This window comes from Lithobates pipiens, unplaced genomic scaffold, assembly GCF_037356315.1.
Source record: "Lithobates pipiens isolate NorthernLeopardFrog02 unplaced genomic scaffold, aLitPip1_a1.2 Scaffold_13, whole genome shotgun sequence".
Taxonomy (NCBI): Eukaryota; Metazoa; Chordata; class Amphibia; order Anura; family Ranidae; genus Lithobates; species Lithobates pipiens.
In genome coordinates, this window is record NW_027507718.1 from 82,528,928 (window position 1) to 82,549,336 (window position 20,409).

Below are 20,409 nucleotides of genomic sequence, written 5' to 3' on the forward strand. Positions count from 1 at the left end.
ATTTCTGAGTAAGCCCAGCAAAATTGAATAATGAGGCTGCACTCCACAGATGTACCAATGTACCACTGGTACGTTTATTGTGTATAGTTGACACAGTTCCTGCCCTAAGAGCCAGTTCACACAAGGGCAGCGCGACTCTGTAAGGCGGCTTGCAAAATTACTTCTGTATAGAAGTCAATGCATGTCACCCTGAAGTCGTCCCCAAGTAGTACAGGAACCTTTTTCTAAGTCGGCGTGTCTTGAGTCGTTCCTATTAGAACAGTTCCATACTACAGGGAGCAGCCCTGTGACATGTTTGGTTTCTCCATCGGGATTAATTATAGAGGTCATTAACTCTGATTAACTTCAAACTTCTTCAGTAATTTGTCCGTTAAGCAAAGCCACCTGCTTTAGTAGCGTTTTAGAAAATCTTGTAAATTGCCTCCAAAAATAATAAAATATATATTATTCTTGGAGGCAATTTACAAGATTTTACAAAACTGTACTAAAGCAGGTGGCTTTGCTTAACGGACAAATTACTGAAGAAGTTTGCAGTTATAACTTCAAACCAGTAATTTCTCATGTGCACTGCTGAATATTTTTTATTTTTTTTTATTTTTTTTATATATCTATTTAAATTTTTTAAATTCCAATACCTATAATTTTAATAGTTAAATTATTTTGAATTTTCCTTCTTATTTTCTGAAAAATTTGGATATTTCAGAATTAACAAATTTTGTCTAAATTCGTTGAATGAATTGCACAAAATATATGTATGTTTTAGCAGACGCCCTACTGAATAAATGGTGGCCATTGCAACTTTTTATGTTGCACGGTATTTGTGCAGCAATTTTTTAAACCCATTACTTATTTATCTTTATTTTAGGAAAAAAATAAATAAATAAATAAAAAAACTAAAGTTGGCTAGAGCTGTGGCCTAGATGAGGGGACTGCCAACAACCAGCTATACACAAAAATCTTTCCAGTGGGATGTCTGTGGAGTGTGGCCTGGTTCTTCCCCCCTCTACACATTACCGTATATACTCGAGTATAGGTCAATCCGAATATAAGCCGAGGCCCCTAATTTACCACAAAAAAACTGGGAAAACTTATTGACTCGTGTATAAGCCGAGGGTGAGACATGCAGCAGCTACTGTTACAGCTTAAAAGAGTGGAAAAGAGGGTCAACAATACCCATCTGCAGCTGCGTCCCTCCCTGTGTCGCGTCCCTCCCTGTGTCGCGTCCCTCCCTGTGTCGTGTCCCTCCCTGTGTCGCGTCCCTCCCTGTGTCGCGTCCCTCCCTGTGTCGCGTCCCTCCCTGTGTCGCGTCCCTCCCTGTGTCGCGTCCCTCCCTGTGTCGCGTCCCTCCCTGTGTCGCGTCCCTCCCTGTGTCGCGTCCCTCCCTGTGTCGCGTCCCTCCCTGTGTCGCGTCCCTCCCTGTGTCGCGTCCCTCCCTGTGTCGCGTCCCTCCCTGTGTCGCGTCCCTCCCTGTGTCCATTGCAGCCTCTTTGCCTTCTGCAGCCTCTTTGCCTTCTGCAGCCTCTTTGCCTTCTGCAGCCTCTGTGTGCCATGCCGCGCATCTCTGACTGTGATAGGCGGAACACTCAATTTCCCAGCAGTCAGTGTTCCGCCTATCACGGACATCCTCTCATCCTCTCATCCTCGTCCGTAGTATGAGAATGAGCGGATGTCCGTGATAGGCGGAACACTGACTGCTGGGAAATTGAGTGTTCCGCCTATCACAGACAGGGAGGCGCGGCTTTTGAATAGTGGAATGGCCGCCGTCTGCCTACCTGATCTGCGTGACTCGAGTATAACCCGAGGGGGGCACTTTCAGCCTAAAAAAAAAAGGGGCTGAAAATCTCGGCTTATACTCAAGTATATACGGTAATTAGATCTGCTATTCACAGGCACACACAGAGCTCACGGATGCAGCTAGAAGATATATTTTATTGCATTATCACTCCCACATTTGTGATATAACACAGAACAGATGGCAGTGCAGGCATTGGACGTTGCGTGGCCCAGAATGGAAAGTTGTCTTGTCTCCTTTGGTGAATAGGGACAGGCTAAGGGCTCATTTGCACTTCAGCTTCAACACGCATTAAAGTGCCTACTGCTTCAACATGCTTTTATGATGTGTTTTTGATGCTTTGTTGAAGCTTGACAGAGGCCCTGTGTGTGGCTATCTCATACCTGCAATTTCTCCAAAGCAAAGCTGAACTGAAGCACCCGCAGCTTGTGAGAGGCTTTAAGAGAGCTTTGCCATAGACTTCTTTGAAGCACCACTAAAGTGACATGGGGTATACAGCAAAAGCAAGGTGTAAACAGGACTGTAAGCTAACCATTTTATTTAGTGACAGAAGCTTTGGCTAGCATTCAGAGAGCTTTAACAAAGCCAGTCTGTTACAGTTAGCGCTAGTTTATACTTTCTTCCAAACTATGGACATGGGGGAATTGATCAGCAATGAGACTAGAAACTGCAGACACACGTGCATACCTCCCAACTTTTGAAATTCAGAATGAGGGGACGCTTAAGGCAAGAGGTGATCTGCGGGGCGCATGGCAAAATGTGGGTTTGACTGAAGTCTTACCAGTGGGAGGGACTTGAGGGACGTGGTTAAACAAAACCAAGCTTCCTTGTACCTATAAAATACGAAGGGTTCAAGAGTACCTTACATCCAGAGTGCAGTGTTAAGGGGTGTGCTACATCCAGAGTGCAGTGTTAAGGGGTGTGCTACATCCAGAGTGCATGGTGTACAAACAGCATGCAGGGTTGAAGAGTGCTACATAGCAGCACACAGCTCTCTTCCTGTCAGAAATCCTTGCCCAAAAAAAGCATATGGGTGGGTCTGCTGCAAAAGAGCAGCTACAACTTATCTGGAGGATTGCAGGAAGTGGTTGATTGAAAGGATTGCTGGAAACGGTTGTAGCCATAAAGATACAGCCAACCTCCTGGGAGTCCTCACTCACTGCTGTCTCTAGAAATTGCAGGGAATAAAGCCAAAACTATCCAGCAGGAGAACGCTTTGTGAGGGGAAAACGCCAGTGTGGCTGCTGCAAAAGGGCAGCTACAACTTGAATCATCTGTGCAGTCCGGGTTTCTAGAGGAGCTTCTGCCATAGAGCTAACAGTGGCCCCGCCCCTCCCTTCTCTGATCTGCCTCTGCTCTCCTATATTGGGGGGGGGGGGGGGGGGTTTCTGTGTGGCCAAAGGCAGAGTAGAGCTGTCAGTTGTAAAAACAGGGAGAAGTAAGCATCGCCAGGGGGGGGCAGAAATTTCCAGCTAAAGACCTGCTGATGCCCGTGTGCCCCTGCCAGGAAAGTCAATGAGCCAAGTACTGAAACTTGTTCTGGCACTGGGCTCCTCTCCGGGACATCCTGAGACGGTACCGGTAAATCCAGGATGGTTGGGAGGTATGCAGCCCATCATTACAATGTAACGCCAACCACACAGGGAATATTTTTTAAATCCGAATTCCAGGCATTTTTTACATGGCTACACTGGCTCAATTTGGACCATTACAGTATATACCATACCTGGCAGATGCCCCTGAAAGCCGAAAATCGCTGAAGCAGACACCACTACTCCAGGGAGCTCGACTTACTTCCAAGTCCTATGCTGAGCAGCTGGCCTGATGCATTGTGAGCATAGGAGGTCAGCCACTCTGCACTGGTGGCATTTAGGGAATGCTTTTTCTGGATGAGGTGGTGATCATAGTCCCCTGTGTTCAGAATGCAGGCTAGCCACTCAGCATGGGACCCTTAAGCAAGTGGAGATCATTGGAGTCTATTATAGACTTCCAGCTTCCAGGGGCATCAGCCAGGTATGGTATATACATAGTTACATTTGGTTCATGCTGTACGTATGTAAAGATGTATACATCATTTTTATTTTTTCCAAGCACTAGTGTGAGTCACATGCTCTTCCATACCCTGGAATAATGTCTTGTCTGTTTAGCAGATCAAATATCTATGGGGGAGGGGGGGGGGCACTAAAGCAAACTTGTTTCTTTACTCTGAACTGACTGACAGCACACAGGTTTGCATTACGTGTTGACTAATATTATTTTTGCTGTGCTTCCTTCAATATGCACTGTACACTTCTCTCAGCATTGCTTTCTGCTCTGTAGGGTAACGGAGAGCAAAAATCCTAATTTCCCAGTGGGAGGAGTCTATGTTGCAAGTGTTGGATGGACAACACATTTCATATCCGACGGCAAAGGACTACATGCATTACCCTCAAGCTGGCCTGAATCTCTGCCTAAATCACTGGCACTTGGAGCCGTTGGCATGCCTGGGTAAGTTGTACAGAACACTACTTTAAAAATGCTTTCTATTATCTGTTACTTTTTTCCTCAAATGTGTCATGGTGTCTTAAAGCGGGAGTCCACCGGGACTCCGCGTTTTTTTTTTTTTTTTTTTTTTTTTTTTTAAAAGCCAGCAGCTACAAATACTGCAGCTGCTGACTTTTAAAATAGTGACACTTACCTGTCCAGCGCGCCCGCGATGTCGGCACCCGAAGCCGATCGCTAGGTCGTCTGTCGGGTCCTGCCGCCGCCATCTTGGGTATGGGAATCAGGAAATGGAGCCTTTCGGCTTCATTTCCCGGTTCCCTACTGCGCATGCACGAGCCGCGCGGCGCAATCCGGACGGTCCCCGCTGCCTCTGGGAACTGTGTGTTTCCCAGCAGGCAGCGGGGCACTTGCGCAAAGGGGCGGGCAGTTGCGGAAAGGGGCGTAATCTACGCCCCTTTCCGCAGACGGCTATCCCGGAAGTGGGTGCAGTTACCTGGATTATCCAAGTAACTGCACCCCCCTCCCCCCTGAAAGGTGCCAATTGTGGCGCCGGAGGGGGGGGTGGATTCCGATGAGCGGAGGTCCATTTTAGGGTGGACCTCCGCTTTAACACCTCCTGCTGATTCCACTGCTTCTGCAAAGGAGTTCCACATTCTTACCTTTCGGACAGTAAAAACCCTATACACAGTTTAAGGTTAAACAGATTTTCTTCCAGTCACTTTACATTTGTCCCTAGTGCATCAGAAACTGGCCAAGCCCATAGATTGCCATCTAATGTCTATGGATACCTTAAAGTGGAACTTTAGTCAGAAAATGAAGTCCTGCTAGATGTCTTCAGGCTGGCCCCTTTTACAGGTATAGCTATGTAAAACATAAAAAAATAAGTGTTTATACTATTTAAAAGCCAGTAATAAACTGTCTCTCCTCGCTCTGCACATGCTCAGTTGCTCTCCGTTGTTTTTAGGCTCTGAGTTTGTAGAGGCTGATCTGCTGACTGCCTTAAAACGGAAAATTGTATACTCACCTTTCCGTAATTTTCCTTTCCTGACGCATCCCATGGCAGCACACACAGTGGGTTGTGACTCCGCCTCCACAACCTGATAGGACTGGTTAGCTATAAGGTTTGAAGAGGAGTCCACCGTTGCATTCTCAGTAACTATCACCTTAGAGGGGTGGGATCCTGTGTGCTGCCATGGGATGCGTCAGGAAAGGAAAATTACGGAAAGGTGAGTATACAATTTTCCGTTTTCCTGACGCATCATGGCAGCACACACAGTGGGAAATAACTCGCTACATGGGAGGGTGCGTTTTAGAAGTTTTCTTTATTTACTCAAGTACAGGATATAGATGAGTTTGATTGAATAATTGATCTCCCGAACTCAACCGTGGTTAATTGAGCCGGATCTATTCTATAGTGAGACATGAATGTGGTTTTTGATGACCAAGTTGCTGCCTTGCAAATAGTCTCTGGTGATACTCTGCTGTATGCTGCCCATGAGGTCGCCATCGCTCTCGTCGAATGCGCTTTCAGGCTTTCCGGTATTGGAAGATGTTGAACTAGATACGCTTTTTTGATGGCTTTAATCAACCATGAGGATATTGTTCTTGAGGAAGCCGCTTGACCTTTTTTGGCGCCATGCGGAATGACTAGGAGGTTTTCTGACTTCCTGAATGGAGCGGTAGCCTCCAGGTAGGCGGATATTGCAGACTTCACGTCCAGAGGGTGTGGATTTCCATCTGTGTTGAGAAATACGGGAAGATTGATCTCCGGATTAAAGTGGAAGCTAGAAGCTACCTTTGGCACAAACCGTTCCGAAGGTCTGAGTACGACCCTGTCTGGGAAGAAAACTAGGTGTGGTTCTTTGATTAGTAGAGCTTGCAGCTCAGAGACCCTCTTGGCCGATGTGATTGCAACTAGAAACGATAGCTTTAGTGTCAAGTCCCATAGGGATATTGATCCCCCCGTCGAGAAAGGTTCTTTGGTTAAAGCTTCCAGGACAATCGATAGGTCCCAGGTCGGAAAAATTGGTTTTCTAGGAGGCCTTATTTTTAGGCATGCTTTCTGAAATTGGATGATGAGGGGATTTAAGGCCCACTTGATTCCTGTCATTGCGGATATGGCAGAGACATGAACTTTTAAAGTGCTTGATCTTAAGCCTTTCTCTAGGCCTAGTTGTAGGAATTCTAACACCTGAGAGACTGAAGGAGAAAGGGGATTCCAGGACTGTAGCTGGGCTATTGCAGAAAATCTTTTCCAAATCTTATTATATATGTCGTTTGTCGACTTCTTCCTTGCTTGTTGTAAGGTGGATATTACTCTTAATGAACAACCCTGATCTAGTAACCTTTCCCTTTCAGTTTCCAAGCCGTCAGGTGTAGTCGTTCTGGTGACGGGTGTAGAAATTTCCCCTGTGAGAGCAAGTCTGGGAACAGTGGAAGTGGGAGAGGCTCTTCTGTGCTCAATTGCAGGATGGCCGGAAACCACGGTCTTCTGGGCCAGAAGGGCAACACTGCTATTACCGTGGAAGACGAAGTCCTCAGTCTGGCCAGAAACCTGGCTATCAAGGGCACCGGAGGGAATATGTAACCAAGGCGAAACTCCCAAGGATGGTGGAGACAGTCGATCCCTGTTGCTGCTGGATAGGCGGTCCTTGCTAAGAAGCGAGTGCATTTGCGATTCGCTGGAGTCGCTGCCAGATCTATGTCGGGAACACCCCATTTGTGTGTCAGAAGAGTAAAGGCCTTGTGACTGAGAGACCACTCGTTGTTTGAAATAAATATTCGACTTAGATCGTCCGCGAGTTGGTTGTGAATTGCAGGTACGTATACTGCCTTCAGATCCGTCAGGTAGACTTGGGCCCACTCGATTATAGGTCGTACTTCCCGCATTAGGACTTTGCTTCTTGTGCCCCCTTGCCTGTGGACATAATTCACAGCCACTGTGTTGTCCATACGCAGGAGGACATTCTTCCCTGAAAGGAGAGGACTGAAAGTTAGAAGTGCTTGCCATGCAGCCCTGAGTTCCAGAACATTCGAGACTATCCCCTGTGGACAGAAGGGCCAGCGGCCCTGTGCTCCCCGATCTAGATGATACGCACCCCAGCCAAGGTAACTGGCATCTGACGTTACTATTTCTGGGAGTGGATGAACGATAGGACGACGGCGAGTTAGATTGTTGGTTTGAGTCCACCAACGTACTGACTCCTTGACTGCTCTGGTGATTATTTGTTGTGACATGGACACCCCGTTCCATTGTTTTAGGAACGAATTCTGAAATACCCTGGAGTTCCATTGAGACCACTGAACCATTAGAAAGGTTGATGACATTGAGCCCAGAATACTTAAGCATTTTCTTGCAGATAGGTGTTCTACTGATAGTAGCTTTCTCACTTTGCGGATAAGAGGACGAATTTTCTCCTGGGGAAGCCCTACCGTGTTGGATCTGGTGTCCAATTCGGCTCCTAGGAAGACCATCTTCTGCACTGGGACCAGGTTGCTCTTCCTCCAATTCACTATCCACCCGAATTGCTGGAGTGTGGAAATCAGAATTGAACGATGTCGTAGAAGTATTTCTCGGCTGTCTGCTAGAAGAAGAATATCGTCGAGGTAGTGTAGGACTCTTAGACCTCTTTCTCTCAGTAGTGCTATAACCGGAAGTAACACCTTTGTGAAGGTCCTGGGTGCCGTTGATATCCCAAATGGGAGGCTTTTGAATTGAAAGTGTTGTTTGCCTATCGCAAAGCGTAGATACTTTTGAAAGGTTTGATGCACTGGAATGTGTAGATAAGCGTCGGATAAATCGACCGAGAGCATCCAATCTTTCTCCCCTATTGCTAGTAATATTGATTGGAGACTCTCCATCTTGAATGATTCGACTAGAATCATTTGGTTTAACTTCTTTAAATCCAACACGGGCCTCAGGTCGCCTGTTTTCTTTGACACCAAGAGAAAGGGGGGAGTAGAACCCCTCTCCTCTCTGCTCCTGTGGAACTTCTATAATTGCTTGCTTCTGGAGCAACTCCATAATGTATCTGACTAAAAGCTTTCGCTTCAGGCGCGAAAAGGGTAGCTTGGTAGATTTGTAGTGGTTTTTTGGCGGTTTTTGCTTGAATTTCCACCTGTGACCTTGCTGAATGGTGGATATCGCCCAGGGTTCTTCTATTTTGTCTACCCAAGTTTGGGCAAATAGCCTCAGCCTCGCACCAACTATTGCGGGCTGGGCATGCGTGGCATCAAAAAGATTTTTGTTGGTCTCCCGGCGCGGTTGTCTTCGATTTTTGGACTCTTACAAAAGAGGGTTGTGTGCTTCGCCAATTCCGTTTGAATTCTTTGCCGGGTCTATAGGACCTTACGTCCCGGTACCTTTCCGGAAGGTGACGTCTGAAAGGCGGATTTTTCTGCTGCTTGGATCTTCTGTCCGATGGTATTAGACCCGATTTTCCCCCCGTGACCTTTGATATTGCGGAATCTAATTTTGAGCCAAAAAGGTTAGTGCCATCATAAGGGATCTTACACCAGCTGGATTTGGAAGTCGCATCAGCAACCCAAGGTTTTAGCCAGAGAGCCCTTCTGGAAGTTACTGAGGCCAGCATTGCTCTTGCTGATGACCGAATAACGTCCACCGCCGCCTCCGCTACGAAATCACCCGCAAGGCTAAGTTCCTGCAGAGCTGAAATAATTTTGTCTTGGTCCGCCGCTTCTGCGATTAATTTTTCAACTCCAGATGTCCAGGAGGTGATGGCTCTACCGACCGCTGCTAGGGCGATTGCGGGCCTACAGGCCCCCCCCGCTGCTGAGTAGGCTTTCTTAAGGTCGAGATCGATTTTGCGATCCATCACATCTCTAAAGGTTACGGCGTCCTCTATTGGTAGGGTTACATGGCGCGCTAAGCGCATCAGTGAGGAGTCTACCACGGGAGCAGAGATAAGAGGATTCACTGCTGGCTCTTTTAGGGGATAGAGCTTCGCTAATCTGTTATTTAAGCCGGATTTCTTTTCTGGTTTTTGCCATTCATCTCTTATGAGCTCCTCTAGCTCTTCGATAAAGGGGAAGACCTCAGGGTCTTTTTTTAGGTTAGGGAAGTATTTCCTTAACTTAGGCGGAACGTCTCTCTCTTCCTCCCAACCGATCGCCTCCTTAACCGATTTCGCAAAGGGGTTTATTAACGCAAAGTCAAAAACTGTAGGAGTCAGAGGATCCTCATCCTCTGGGGAGTCATCTGGATCCTGAGGAGAATGAGAGGTTGAGGCTGAGTTAGATGACCTGATTGGGTCATAAGCTGTCACCTGCAGGATCGTTTCCTTAACTGAGTCTCTTATAATATTGGAGGCTTCTCTAGCGTCCGCTTCCTTGTCCCGGGTTGCTTCCTCCAGACAGACTTGGCAGACAAGCTTACTAGGTAATGCTTGCGCTCCGCAGACCCAGCAGGTATTAACCGCAGGACGGGTATGGTGTTCCTCTCGATGTGAGGATGGCGATTCTCTGCGATGACGGGAAGACCTTGACCGACTTCGCCGAGAGTGAGAGTGTCTTGAGGGGGAACGTTCCTTTCTTTTAGAATGGGATGACCCCGAAGACCTGCCAGAGCTACCAAAATGAAAGGTATTAGTGGCAGAGCTCTCTTTTTCTCCTCTTCGCTACTTACCAATCCATACGCCCCCTTACCTTATGGTTCTAGGATGGTCTACTAAGGCAGCGGTCTCCATGAGGAAGAATAGAGTACACCTGTGACCAGAGGTTTTCAGTATAAGAGCCAATGCAGAGTATGGGCAGAAGGTGCAGCAAATAAATGAATGGCAAAGTGCATAAGGATGAAAGAAAAGCAGCTTACCAGAGTTCAGGAGGACTTGTCTTGCAAGGCAGCAGGCTGTGTGCAGAGATCAGGCTGGTAGATGGCGTGGAAGGCACAAGCAGCACTTCAAAACGAAAATGACATTTTTTAAATAGCCCGCCGTCGCTGGAGGAATGACGTCACCGCCGCGCATGCGCACTGGCCGCCTGCGCCGCCCTGCGCCATCTTGGATGCTGGCAAACGCAGAGGGCAAGGGAGAGTGTCACTTCCTGAGCGCCGAACATCCAGACGGAACCGCCATGATGGAAGGGACACAGCGCCGTGGGACTACAGGGCTCAGCATGCCCAGAGTGGGAAAAGGAAGGAAAAAAAAAGGAAAAAAGAAGGAAGGAAACTGAGGACTGAAACAGAAGGTAGGCAGAGAACGGAGACATGTTGGGGAGCTCAACAGATAGGAAAAGGGGGGAGACCGCTGCAGTTATTACAACCTTTTTAAGGTTGTTGTTGTTTTTTCTTAAAAAGGCTTGCTGCTTAGTAATTTTTTGCCCCTGAGACCACCAGAGTGGGGCTCCCTGCGTTATGGCTCATTTAGAGACCGTACGGACAGGGACTTCCAAGTAGGAGAGGCTGAACCTAGCTGGGGTGGTGCGGTAAGGGGTTCCTTGCTAACCGAACTCGAACGTAATGTCCCATACAGGTGAGGAAAAAAAGGAGAATGCAACGGTGGACTCCTCTTCAAACCTTATAGCTAACCAGTCCTATCAGGTTGTGGAGGCGGAGTCACAACCCACTGTGTGTGCTGCCATGATGCGTCAGGAAAGCAGTATTAAACCCTCCTATCCTTTACAGCCAAGAAAGCTGTTTGATCTGCAACTGCCATGGTGCTGCACATGTGCTCAGATTCGACACCAGCCATTTGATGGTTTGACAGTTTGATGACACAGTCAAATCAGTATTTTATTTATTTTAAACCATTAAATCACGCTTTAGTGCTGGGGCTTTTTTGGGCTTCAGCAAAATGGCAGCTTCTAGCAAGAAGAAACCGGAGAAATGCTGGAGGCAATTTAAAGCACACCATTTTGGTAGCATTATGCATGTAGAATGTATGTTCCTTGATAAACAACAGTAGGGTGGTCGTCCTCACCCCCAAGTTGTTATGGGTAAAGTTCAGCTTTAATGGCAATATAGCACCCACCTACATATAAACTGGCCTATTGAGTAAGGACTTTACATATGGGCTGTAGCTTGCATAAAACGTTATGTACAGCAAGTTTCTACAAAGCACCTTTTTGTTAAAGCACCCATCAACTCCATTTTGGAGGTTAAAGTTCGATCTTAATAGGAGTGCTGGCTATTGCGCTTTAAGCTACTTTTAAGCTTTAGTAAGCTTCAGCATTCCTTGACGCTTGGTAAAAGACTGCTAGAAGCTTGTTCAATGTGACATTCAGCACTCCCATTTGGGATTTATGTTCAACATCTTCTTACTAGAACTGGCGATTGCTTTAAAGGCCTTAGCAAGCTGATTGCAAACCTTTTTTTTTTCAAAAAAACGTAGTAAATGCTTGCCATATACACTTGTCTAAGCCCGTGTTTACAGGGACTTTGGTAAATGGCCATGTGAAGAATGAAGTCATCAGTCAGAATGCACCTGACTTAGGGTTGCCACCTGTCCAGGATTCACCCGGACAGTTCGGGTTTGGAATCATGTGTTCGGGTTTCAGACCACCTGAAACCCGGACACATCATATAGACTGGACTATGGCTTCCCAGCAGGGTTGCTGGCTGCAGTTGTCTAAGTAAGCTGAGAGTGTCTGTTACACTCTTTCACACTGCCCAAAACCAGCACTAACAATTCCCCCCCCAACACACACAGATTGGAGAGGAGAGAGGGCTCGACCTGCACCTCTTCCCCCCCCCCCCCCCACCCCTCTGTGTCTGCCCACACTCCAATCCCTGCCACTGTGCCACAGAAAAGGTAAGTTGGGTCCGGAAATTTGAATCCGGCAGCCTCAGATACATCTGGATGAGAGGTCCTGACTGCCAAGGGGTGAGTGAGCTCACCATCCATCCCTGTCTGTGACTGAAGTCTCCCCTCTTCTCTCTCCTGCCTCTGAGTGAGTACACTAAGGTAAATCAGGGTTTTCAGAGCACCCCCTTACATCAGAGTTCCCCTTTACACCAGAGGCCAGTGTTTCCCCTTACATCAGGGTTCCCAGAGGATGTGGGAATTATGTTAGAGTCCTCAGAGCTCTCCCTTACATCAGAGTCTGCAGAGTCCCCCCCCTTACTTTGAAAGGGAGCTCTGCAAGTTCAGATGTAAAATGTGAACTCTGTGGACTCCGATGTAAAGGGGGACTCTTGTTATTAACTTCATATGATTAGAAATGTTATTTAATAGCAAAATATATGTATAGCTTATACTATATAAAAAAAATATATAAAAATCATGCGCTCGACAGCGGCTGCGTCCGCTGATGCCCAATGGTATTTCTTAACCTGACCATTTGCTGTTGTTTATAAGCTGTTTGGCTTGCTTGTACTGACTCATATTCTTCAATAAAAATTGTTATTAATAAAAAAAAAAAAAAAAAAAAAAAAAAAAAAAATCATGCGCTGCTAAAGTGTTCGGGTTTGACTTGAAGAAAAGGTGGCAACCCTAACCTGACTTCAGTTAAGTAATCTATACTACTTTCTTGATTTTTCTTATCTGCCTCATTAAATATTAGTAAAGATATCTCAACAATTCAAACCTTTAGGCTGGGTTCACACTGTTGTGCTGCATTAAAACATGTGTTGCTGGCACTGCGGCTCAACAGTGTGACCTCAGCCAGCCCTAAAGATGTCTTGCTTGTTGATCATACTAGTAGGACAAGCTCACTATCGATTGTGAATTTCAGAGTTGGGCTATGCATCTGTTCTGCACAACGTTCTTATAAAAGCGTGATTGAAAATGTACAAAGCATCGTTTTTACCCTGTTCTGTGACCAGAGGTGTTTTTTGGTTTTTGCTCCGCATTTGAAAAGTTTTTTTTTTTTTTTTTTTTTTAAGGTGGAACCACAGGCAACTTTAGGATTTCTAAAAGGGGGGGGGGGTGCCCCTAGGTGTGTGTGTGTGTGTGTGTGTGTGTGTGTGTGTATGTAGCACTGACCCCCGAAGGAGCGGCTGAATTTTTCTATGCTTACCTCAAACTCAGTCTCTTTGTTGGGAATAGAGGGTATAAGGATAAAGTTTAGCTCAGGTGCTTGGAACTGCTGACTTCAATAAAAGTCTCTCTGTATGCAATCCAGGGAATAGCCACTCGCAACTGGATTCTTTTTAATTATTGGATAAATCCTTGACCTTGGGTCTAGCAGCCAACAAGTAATTATAGCCTTGCAAAGTCTCTCACACAGACTTGGTTGAAAACTTGGTTACAAACGGAAGGATAGAGGTAAGAACATTTCTTAGTGTATCAGAATCTTGCAGCCGGCCCGGCGATGCCGTGAGAAATGTGGATTCAATCAATGTCCATGGCAGCTCAGCTTCCAGGCTCTTACTGAGCAGCCAGCCTCGTGCGTGGCCCTCTTACTGAAGAGTCCTCCCCTGGTTGCATGTAGAGTTGCTGGGCCTTTCCAAACTCGATATGGCACCGGAACACCTTAGAATCCTCCTTTCAGTTACTGCGCCTCGAACTAGCCAGTTCCGAGGCTCGGAAACAGATGGATCTGCACCCCCAGGCCATAAGGGCTTCTGGGGGCTGGTCAGGAGGACCAGGACCACGGAGTCAGCAACAACTTTGGGACCGGAACCAATAACCACGTGACTTCAGCACCTTTTTAAAGAAGGATTTCACTGTTAATTTTTTATTTTTTTTTTATTATTAAAAGCCAGCAGCTACAAATACTGCAGCTGGTGACTTTTAATAAATGGACACTCACCTGTCCCTGGATCCAGCAATGTCAGCAGCCGAGGCCGATCTATCTTTCAGCTGCTGCCGCCGCCATTCTGGGTGAGGGAATCGGGAAGTGAAGCATTGCAGCTTCACTTCCCGGTTCCCTACTGAGCATGCGCTGGTCCGCGCTGTCTCTGGGACCCGTGTGTGTCCCAGCAGACAGCGTGCTGGGACAAGAAGAGTCATAGACTCCCGTGGGAGTCTATGCCTGGAAGTGGTTACAAATACCTGTCTTAGACAGGTATCCGCACCCCCCCCCCGATGAGCGGAAGTTCCACTTTAGGGTTGAACCCCGCTTTTAAGTACCCTCTCCCAGAATTCACAGCGGAACAAATGCGCCCACTGGTTGGTACCCAACCCAATGTGTAACCAGACTGAGTTCTAATGCCACTTACAGATGCAAACCCCACCTATGACCAGACAGAACCTCAATACAGCCCAGACAAACTAATGCCAGAGCATAATTTATAACAATTAACCCCAAAACAGTTCAGGGAAAAACTAAATTTACGGATATAGCACAAACTCATATACCGGCGCTATAGATAACTACAGTATTAATAATATTATTACTACTACTGTTTACTACAGATAGTTCTGTACTTCTGGCCAGCTGCAGCTATGAAAGTTACAGCTCACATACATGAAAACAGGGCTGCGGACAAGAAGGTATCGGTCCTCGTATGTCAAGCCTGGCCCTATCAATTTGGCAAGGGGGGCCATGAGGCAGAGAAGGAACTCCCAAATTCAGGGCACCAAGGTACTGTAGTAATCCCTGCTCTGCAGCTAGCATTACGTTAAAGTCCTGGCCTTTTCTTGATCAGTATGCCAGGACTTTAATGTAATTGTCAGGAAACAGTGGCAGATTACACTGCTTGAACCCCAATGTGAATACATGGCCCTCCTTTCTGCCCCTCGTTCCCCTTGCATCTGGACTAGGTTGACCAGATGGTTTAAATTTCTCATATCGTCTTCCAGGACAGCCTCTGAGATATAGGGCTCCTCCCTCCGGGACAGGAAACACGTCAACCCAATCAAATAAAAGATGTGGTCCTCCAGGCCCTCCTCAGTTTTGTGTTTCCTGCCGGACGGGAAGGAGCACGTCGGAACTAGTAAGGGGAGCTCCTTCTTCTCAGGGGTTTGTCCTGGGGGAGCACCTGGTGGACCTGACCCTTAGCACCCCTCGGTCCGTTCGGAGGGAGGAGAGGGTAGCTATCAGTCCCCGCTGCCATTTAACGTTCGGAGAGAACGGGACCCCGATGGGCGGCAATCTCCCCCCTCTGTAACGCTAACCGCTCGTACCTGGTCCGTTGGATGGCGGGCGAGAGACGTTCGTTTTATCGGCTGGCGTTCGGGTACTGTGAGCGGTGCGTTCGTAAGGTACGCACGGCGTTGGGGGCGGAGTCTTTGCGTTCCGGCATCCGGAAGTGGGAGAGACGCACTTCCGCCGGATTTGCGTCATCTGGGGGCGCCGCAGGACCTGTTCCAGTCCTTTGGGCGCAGCGGTGTGACTACAGGGTTGCCTGGAGCGGTGTGAAGGCTCAGAGACTGAGTAAGACACTGGAACCATGGAGGGCGCAGTTGTGCAGGTGGACTCCGGTTCAACAGGCTCCAGTACCTCTCAGGTAAGCTTGGTGAGGGCAGACCGGGACTTACACTGGGGGGTGGAGGGGTCACTCTGACCTTAGTACCCTCCCAGGGTGGAGAACCTACTGGTGAGGGGGGGGGCACTTCCTAGGCAGACCCTAGAAGCACAGTGGTGTGGTCAGGGGTGGTATTTTAATGGGACCCTGTTTTTCTTTGTTTTTAGGTTACAGGACAGAGCCCAGATACCTTTGCCCAGAAGGAAATGTGCCGTGTGCGGGGCTAAGTTAGGCACTGGTTGGGAGAAGCCGCTTTGCCCGGATTGTGTCAGTAGCCTGGTGAAAGGGGACTCGTGGCAGCTTGCCACAAGGTTTTGACGTCCGTAAAGGATGAGATGGCATCCACCTTCCAGTCATTCAAGAGCATGATGGATAGGATGCAGGGTCCTTCTGTCTCTTTACCCAGGGCCGTGAGTATGCCCTCCTTGTCTGAACCAAGTCAGGAGGAGGAGGTGGATAAGGAGAGGTTACCTAGGTCATTGGCCTCCTCTAGGACAGAATCTACTTCTGAGTCAGAGGGGGAGGAAGAATCCATTAGATCAGCCAGATACAAGCTGTCTTTGGACGATGTGGGTGACCTCCTCAAGGCAATATATGACACTTTGGAGATCAGGGAAGAACAGGTCCAGCTTTCAAAACACGACATGATGTATCAGGGGTCGAGTGTGCTGAAAGACAGGGTATTCCCCGTCCATAAATCGCTGGTTGAGGCGATTCTGCTGGAGTGGGAACAACCGGAAAAAAGGCCATTTTTTTTTTTCAGGTAGCCTTAAAAGGAGGTTCCCTTTTGAGACGGATGCGGTGCATCCCTGGAACAGGGTTCCCAAATTGGATGCTCCCTTGGCTAAAGTCTCTAAAAAGACGGATTTGGCCTTTGATGATATGGGTTCACTCAGGGATCCTATGGATAAGAGGGGAGACGTGCTGCTTAAGAGGGCCTGGGATGCCTCTTCCATTGGGCTTAAACCAGCCTTAGCAGCTACCTGTGTGGCCAGAAACTTAGAGTGTTGGCTTACACAGTTACAATCGCATATTTCAGCGGGCACTTCCAGGCAACAGCTGTTGAAGTCCTTTCCGCTACTGTTCAGGGCAGTGGGGTTTTTGGCCGATGCCTCTGCAGAATCAGTCAAATTGGCTGCTAGATCTGCAACACTAGTGAACGCTGCCAGAAGGGCCGTTTGGCTTAAAACCTGGTCAGGTGACGCAGCTTCGAAATTGAAGCTATGTGGATTACCGTTTTCAGGGGACCATTTGTTTGGGCCTGGCCTGCAAGAGGCGTTAGAGCGCACGCAGGATAGGAAGAAAGCTTTCCCAGAAAAGAAAAAGAAACCTGAAGGGAAGCGCCTTTTTCGAGGCTCTAGGCAGCAGAACCTGCAGGAAAGGGAGGTTCGCCCCAAAAAACATTTAACGGGTCACAAGGGAAGGGGCAGAGGAGGAATCTTATTCAACCCTCCACTAAAACCCAGTGACTCCTGCGTCCTGGTGGGAGGAAGACTGGGGAAGTTCCTTCCACAATGGGATACTTCAACCGAAAGTCCGTTCATTCGAGATGTAATAAGGAACGGCTACAGGTTGGAGTTTGGTTCAGTTCCCCTCCCAAATTTTCAGGTAACTAGGTTACCAAGGGACCAAGAGAAGGCAAAGGCTCTGGGTCTTCTCCTGGGGGATCTGGTGGACCAAGAAGTACTGGTGCAGGTGCCTCCGTAGGAGCGAGGCTTGGGGGTTTACTCCCACATATTCGTGGTAAAGAAACCTTCGGGAAAATTCAGGCTAATGCTGAATCTCCGCCCCCTGAACAGGTTCATAAAATACAAGCGGTTCCGTATGGAGTAAATCTTCTCGGTAACCAAGTTTCTGTTTCAGGGCTGTCACATGGCCACCATGGATCTCAGGGATGCATATTTGCATATCCCGATTCATCTGGAGTCCCAGAGGTTTCTCAGGTTGGCGGTGAGGTTAAATACGGGTGTGTTACACCTCCAGTTTCGAGCTCTCCCTTTTCGGGCTTTCAGCCTCACCAAGGATCTTTACAAAGGTTCTGGCAGAGGCACTGGCCCCGTTAAGGCTCAAGGCTATAACAGTGATTCCATATCTGGACGATCTACTGTTCATAGCCCAGTCAGCACAACAGCTGCAGAAGGATGTGCAGGAGGCCTTGGGTTTCCTGCACTCACTGGGGTGGCTAATAAACCAGGAAAAATCCCAGTTGACCCCCTCACAGGAAGTCCTGTATTTAGGATACAGGATTTCTTCGGTGGAGATGAGGGTATTTCTTCCTGCGGAGAAGATTAACAAGCTAGAGCAGGCGGTAGCCCAGCTTCAATCAGGTCGGGAAGCCCAGATCAGGGAGGTTATGAGAGTCCTGGGGTTGATGACATCATGCTTTCCAGCGGTGGCCTGGGCAAGGCATCATCAGCGCCCTTTGCAGAGACTTGTGCTCCGTTATTGGGATGGCAGGGAGCAGAGCTTGGATCAGGTTATGCCCCTATCCTCGGCCGTCAGGAGGTCTCTGTGGTGGTGGCGGGCCCAGGTCAACCTAGACAAGGGTCTTCCCTGGTCCCCAGAAGCTACGGTGGTGGTCACGACCGATGCCAGTGCACTGGGTTGGGGTGCCCACCTAGAGGGAATCTTAGCCCAAGGTACCTGGTCGAAGCTAGAGGCAGGTCGTTCCTCAAACCAGAAGGAGCTTCTGGCAGTTTGGAAGGCTATAGAAACCTTCCAGTTACAGGGCAGGGATCTACAGGTTCGGTCAGACAATGTGGCAGCAGTAGCCTACCTGAACAAGCAAGGGGGAACCAGAAGCCCCGCGCTGCAGGTGATTGCGGACAGAATCTTCTGCTGGGCAGAGAACTTGTCCTCAATATCAGCCATTCATCTGAAGGGAACTCAGAATTTGCTGGCCGACTTTCTCAGTCGCCAGAAGATAGGTCAGGACGAGTGGTCCCTCAACAAGGAAGTGTTCGAGGAGATTGTGTCATGCTGGGGAAGGCCAGAAGTAGACCTATTTGCAACAGGAAGGTGACACAATTTTTTTCAGTTCACCCACAGGATCGGGCCAGGGGGATAGATGCCCTTGCCAATCCATGGCTGTTCGGCCTGTGTTATGCCTTCCCTCCTGTAAGGATGGTGGCGGAGGTTCTGCAGAAGTTCCGATCGGAAGCTACAGGCCTCATTTTAGTGGCTCCTTTTTGGCCAAGGAGACCCTGGTTTGCCAGCATAAAGAGATTGGCTGTTCATCCTCCGATGTTTCTACCAGTCAGGGAGGATTTGCTTTCCCAGGGGCCGATCCTGTATCCTCAGATAGAGACTCAAGCTTGCGGCCTGGTATCTGAGGAACAGATCTTAAGATCACAGGGTTTTTCAGAGAGAGTGGTTAAGACCTTGTTAGAATGCCGTAAACCAGTAACTAGCGCAATTTACGCCAAGATGGGAAAGAGGTTTAATTCCTGGTTGTGAGAACAGGGGATTGCAAGTCCCGGGGTCCCGGCAGTCCTAGATTTTCTGCAAGCAGGGGTAGAGCTGGGCCTATCTATCGGCACTCTAAAGGTACAGGTGGCGGTCTTAAGTGTTTTCCTTCAGTCCTCCCTCCAGCAGAATCCTTTTGTCAGGAACTTCTTCAAGGCTTTAGCTAGATCCAGGCCTGTGAGAATGAAGACCTGTCCTACTTGGGATTTGTCCTTGGTTCTTAGGGCTTTGACCCAAGATCCATTAGAGACAGCATCACTTAAGTGGATGGTACTAAAAACTGTTTTTCCCAAGGCGTCTTTCAGGACAGCACCTGAGAGATAGCGACTCCACCCTCCTCGTTAGGAAACACCTTCTTCCTCCAGACTTTAAAGGGAGGCGCCTCCCTACCACACATCAGTTTTTGTGTTTCCTCCGGCCCGGAGGGAACACCTTTTGGGAGGGAGTCTGTTTCTCTTAGGTGTTCCTGAGGGACTAGGCTTCTTTCCCTTTTTTTTCCTCCTTTTGAGACCCGCTGTCCTCCCGACCTACCCACGCCTTGTCAGCGGTAGCAAGCGGGCTCCTCTTCCCCTCTTGTGCTCGGAGAGAGCCGAAGATTCGGTGGCCCGCACGTTCGTAGGCGCGGCGGCGCGCGTGTGCCGCCGCCATATTTTTTTTCGGCGGTCGCGCCGGAAGTGACAGAGCGGGTCATCGGGTCAGCTGAAACGTCGTTTCCGGCGTGGACGCAGGGGGGAGGAGGGAGGACAGGTGCTGGTGCCTATTTCCGCTTCCGGTCCGGTGCAGCTGCACGGCGTGACTCCGGAGGCGGCGTTTAGCCACAAGTGGATCTCTGCACAGCTGTTATGGAAGATTCAGCGTCTGCAGCGGTGGGGACAGGCACAGGCACCAGCAAAGCCCAGGTAAGAGGCAGCAGTTAAAGTCTGCCTTTCTTTTTTCGATTTCCTGGCGTTTGGTCTCGCTCTTCTCCCTTTTTCCCCCCTGGTGGCAAGGGGCCTGTCTGGGCACTAGAAGCTGACTGGTTTCTTCTCAGTGCACCTGTGTGGTGATCCCTATCAAAGCTGAGACTGGGTCTCACTAAGGGTTCCCTGTTTTTTTCCCTTTTTTGTCTTTTTCTTCATAGGCTAAGAGCTCTGACCCAAAGAAAAGGTGTCCTTCTTGCAGGGCCAAGCTGGGAGAAAATTGGAAGAAAACCTTATGCAGTCCCTGCATTACTTCTTTAGTTAAGGAGGAATCTGCCTCTGTATGTGAGGATCTGGTGGCCTCTGTAAAGAAGGAGCTGTACGCCACGATCCAGAATTTTCGT

General features: G+C 48.5%; 1 protein-coding gene across 1 annotated transcript in view; it reads left to right on the top strand.

Moving 5' to 3' along the window:
• Positions 1 to 20,409, top strand: part of LOC143974142 (prostaglandin reductase 1-like) — a 67,926-nt gene that overhangs the window by 13,031 nt on the left and 34,486 nt on the right. The window contains exon 5 of the mRNA XM_077475256.1: positions 4,112 to 4,279. Coding sequence (XP_077331382.1) covers positions 4,112 to 4,279 — 168 coding nt within the window. The remainder of the gene's footprint in view (positions 1 to 4,111; positions 4,280 to 20,409) is intronic.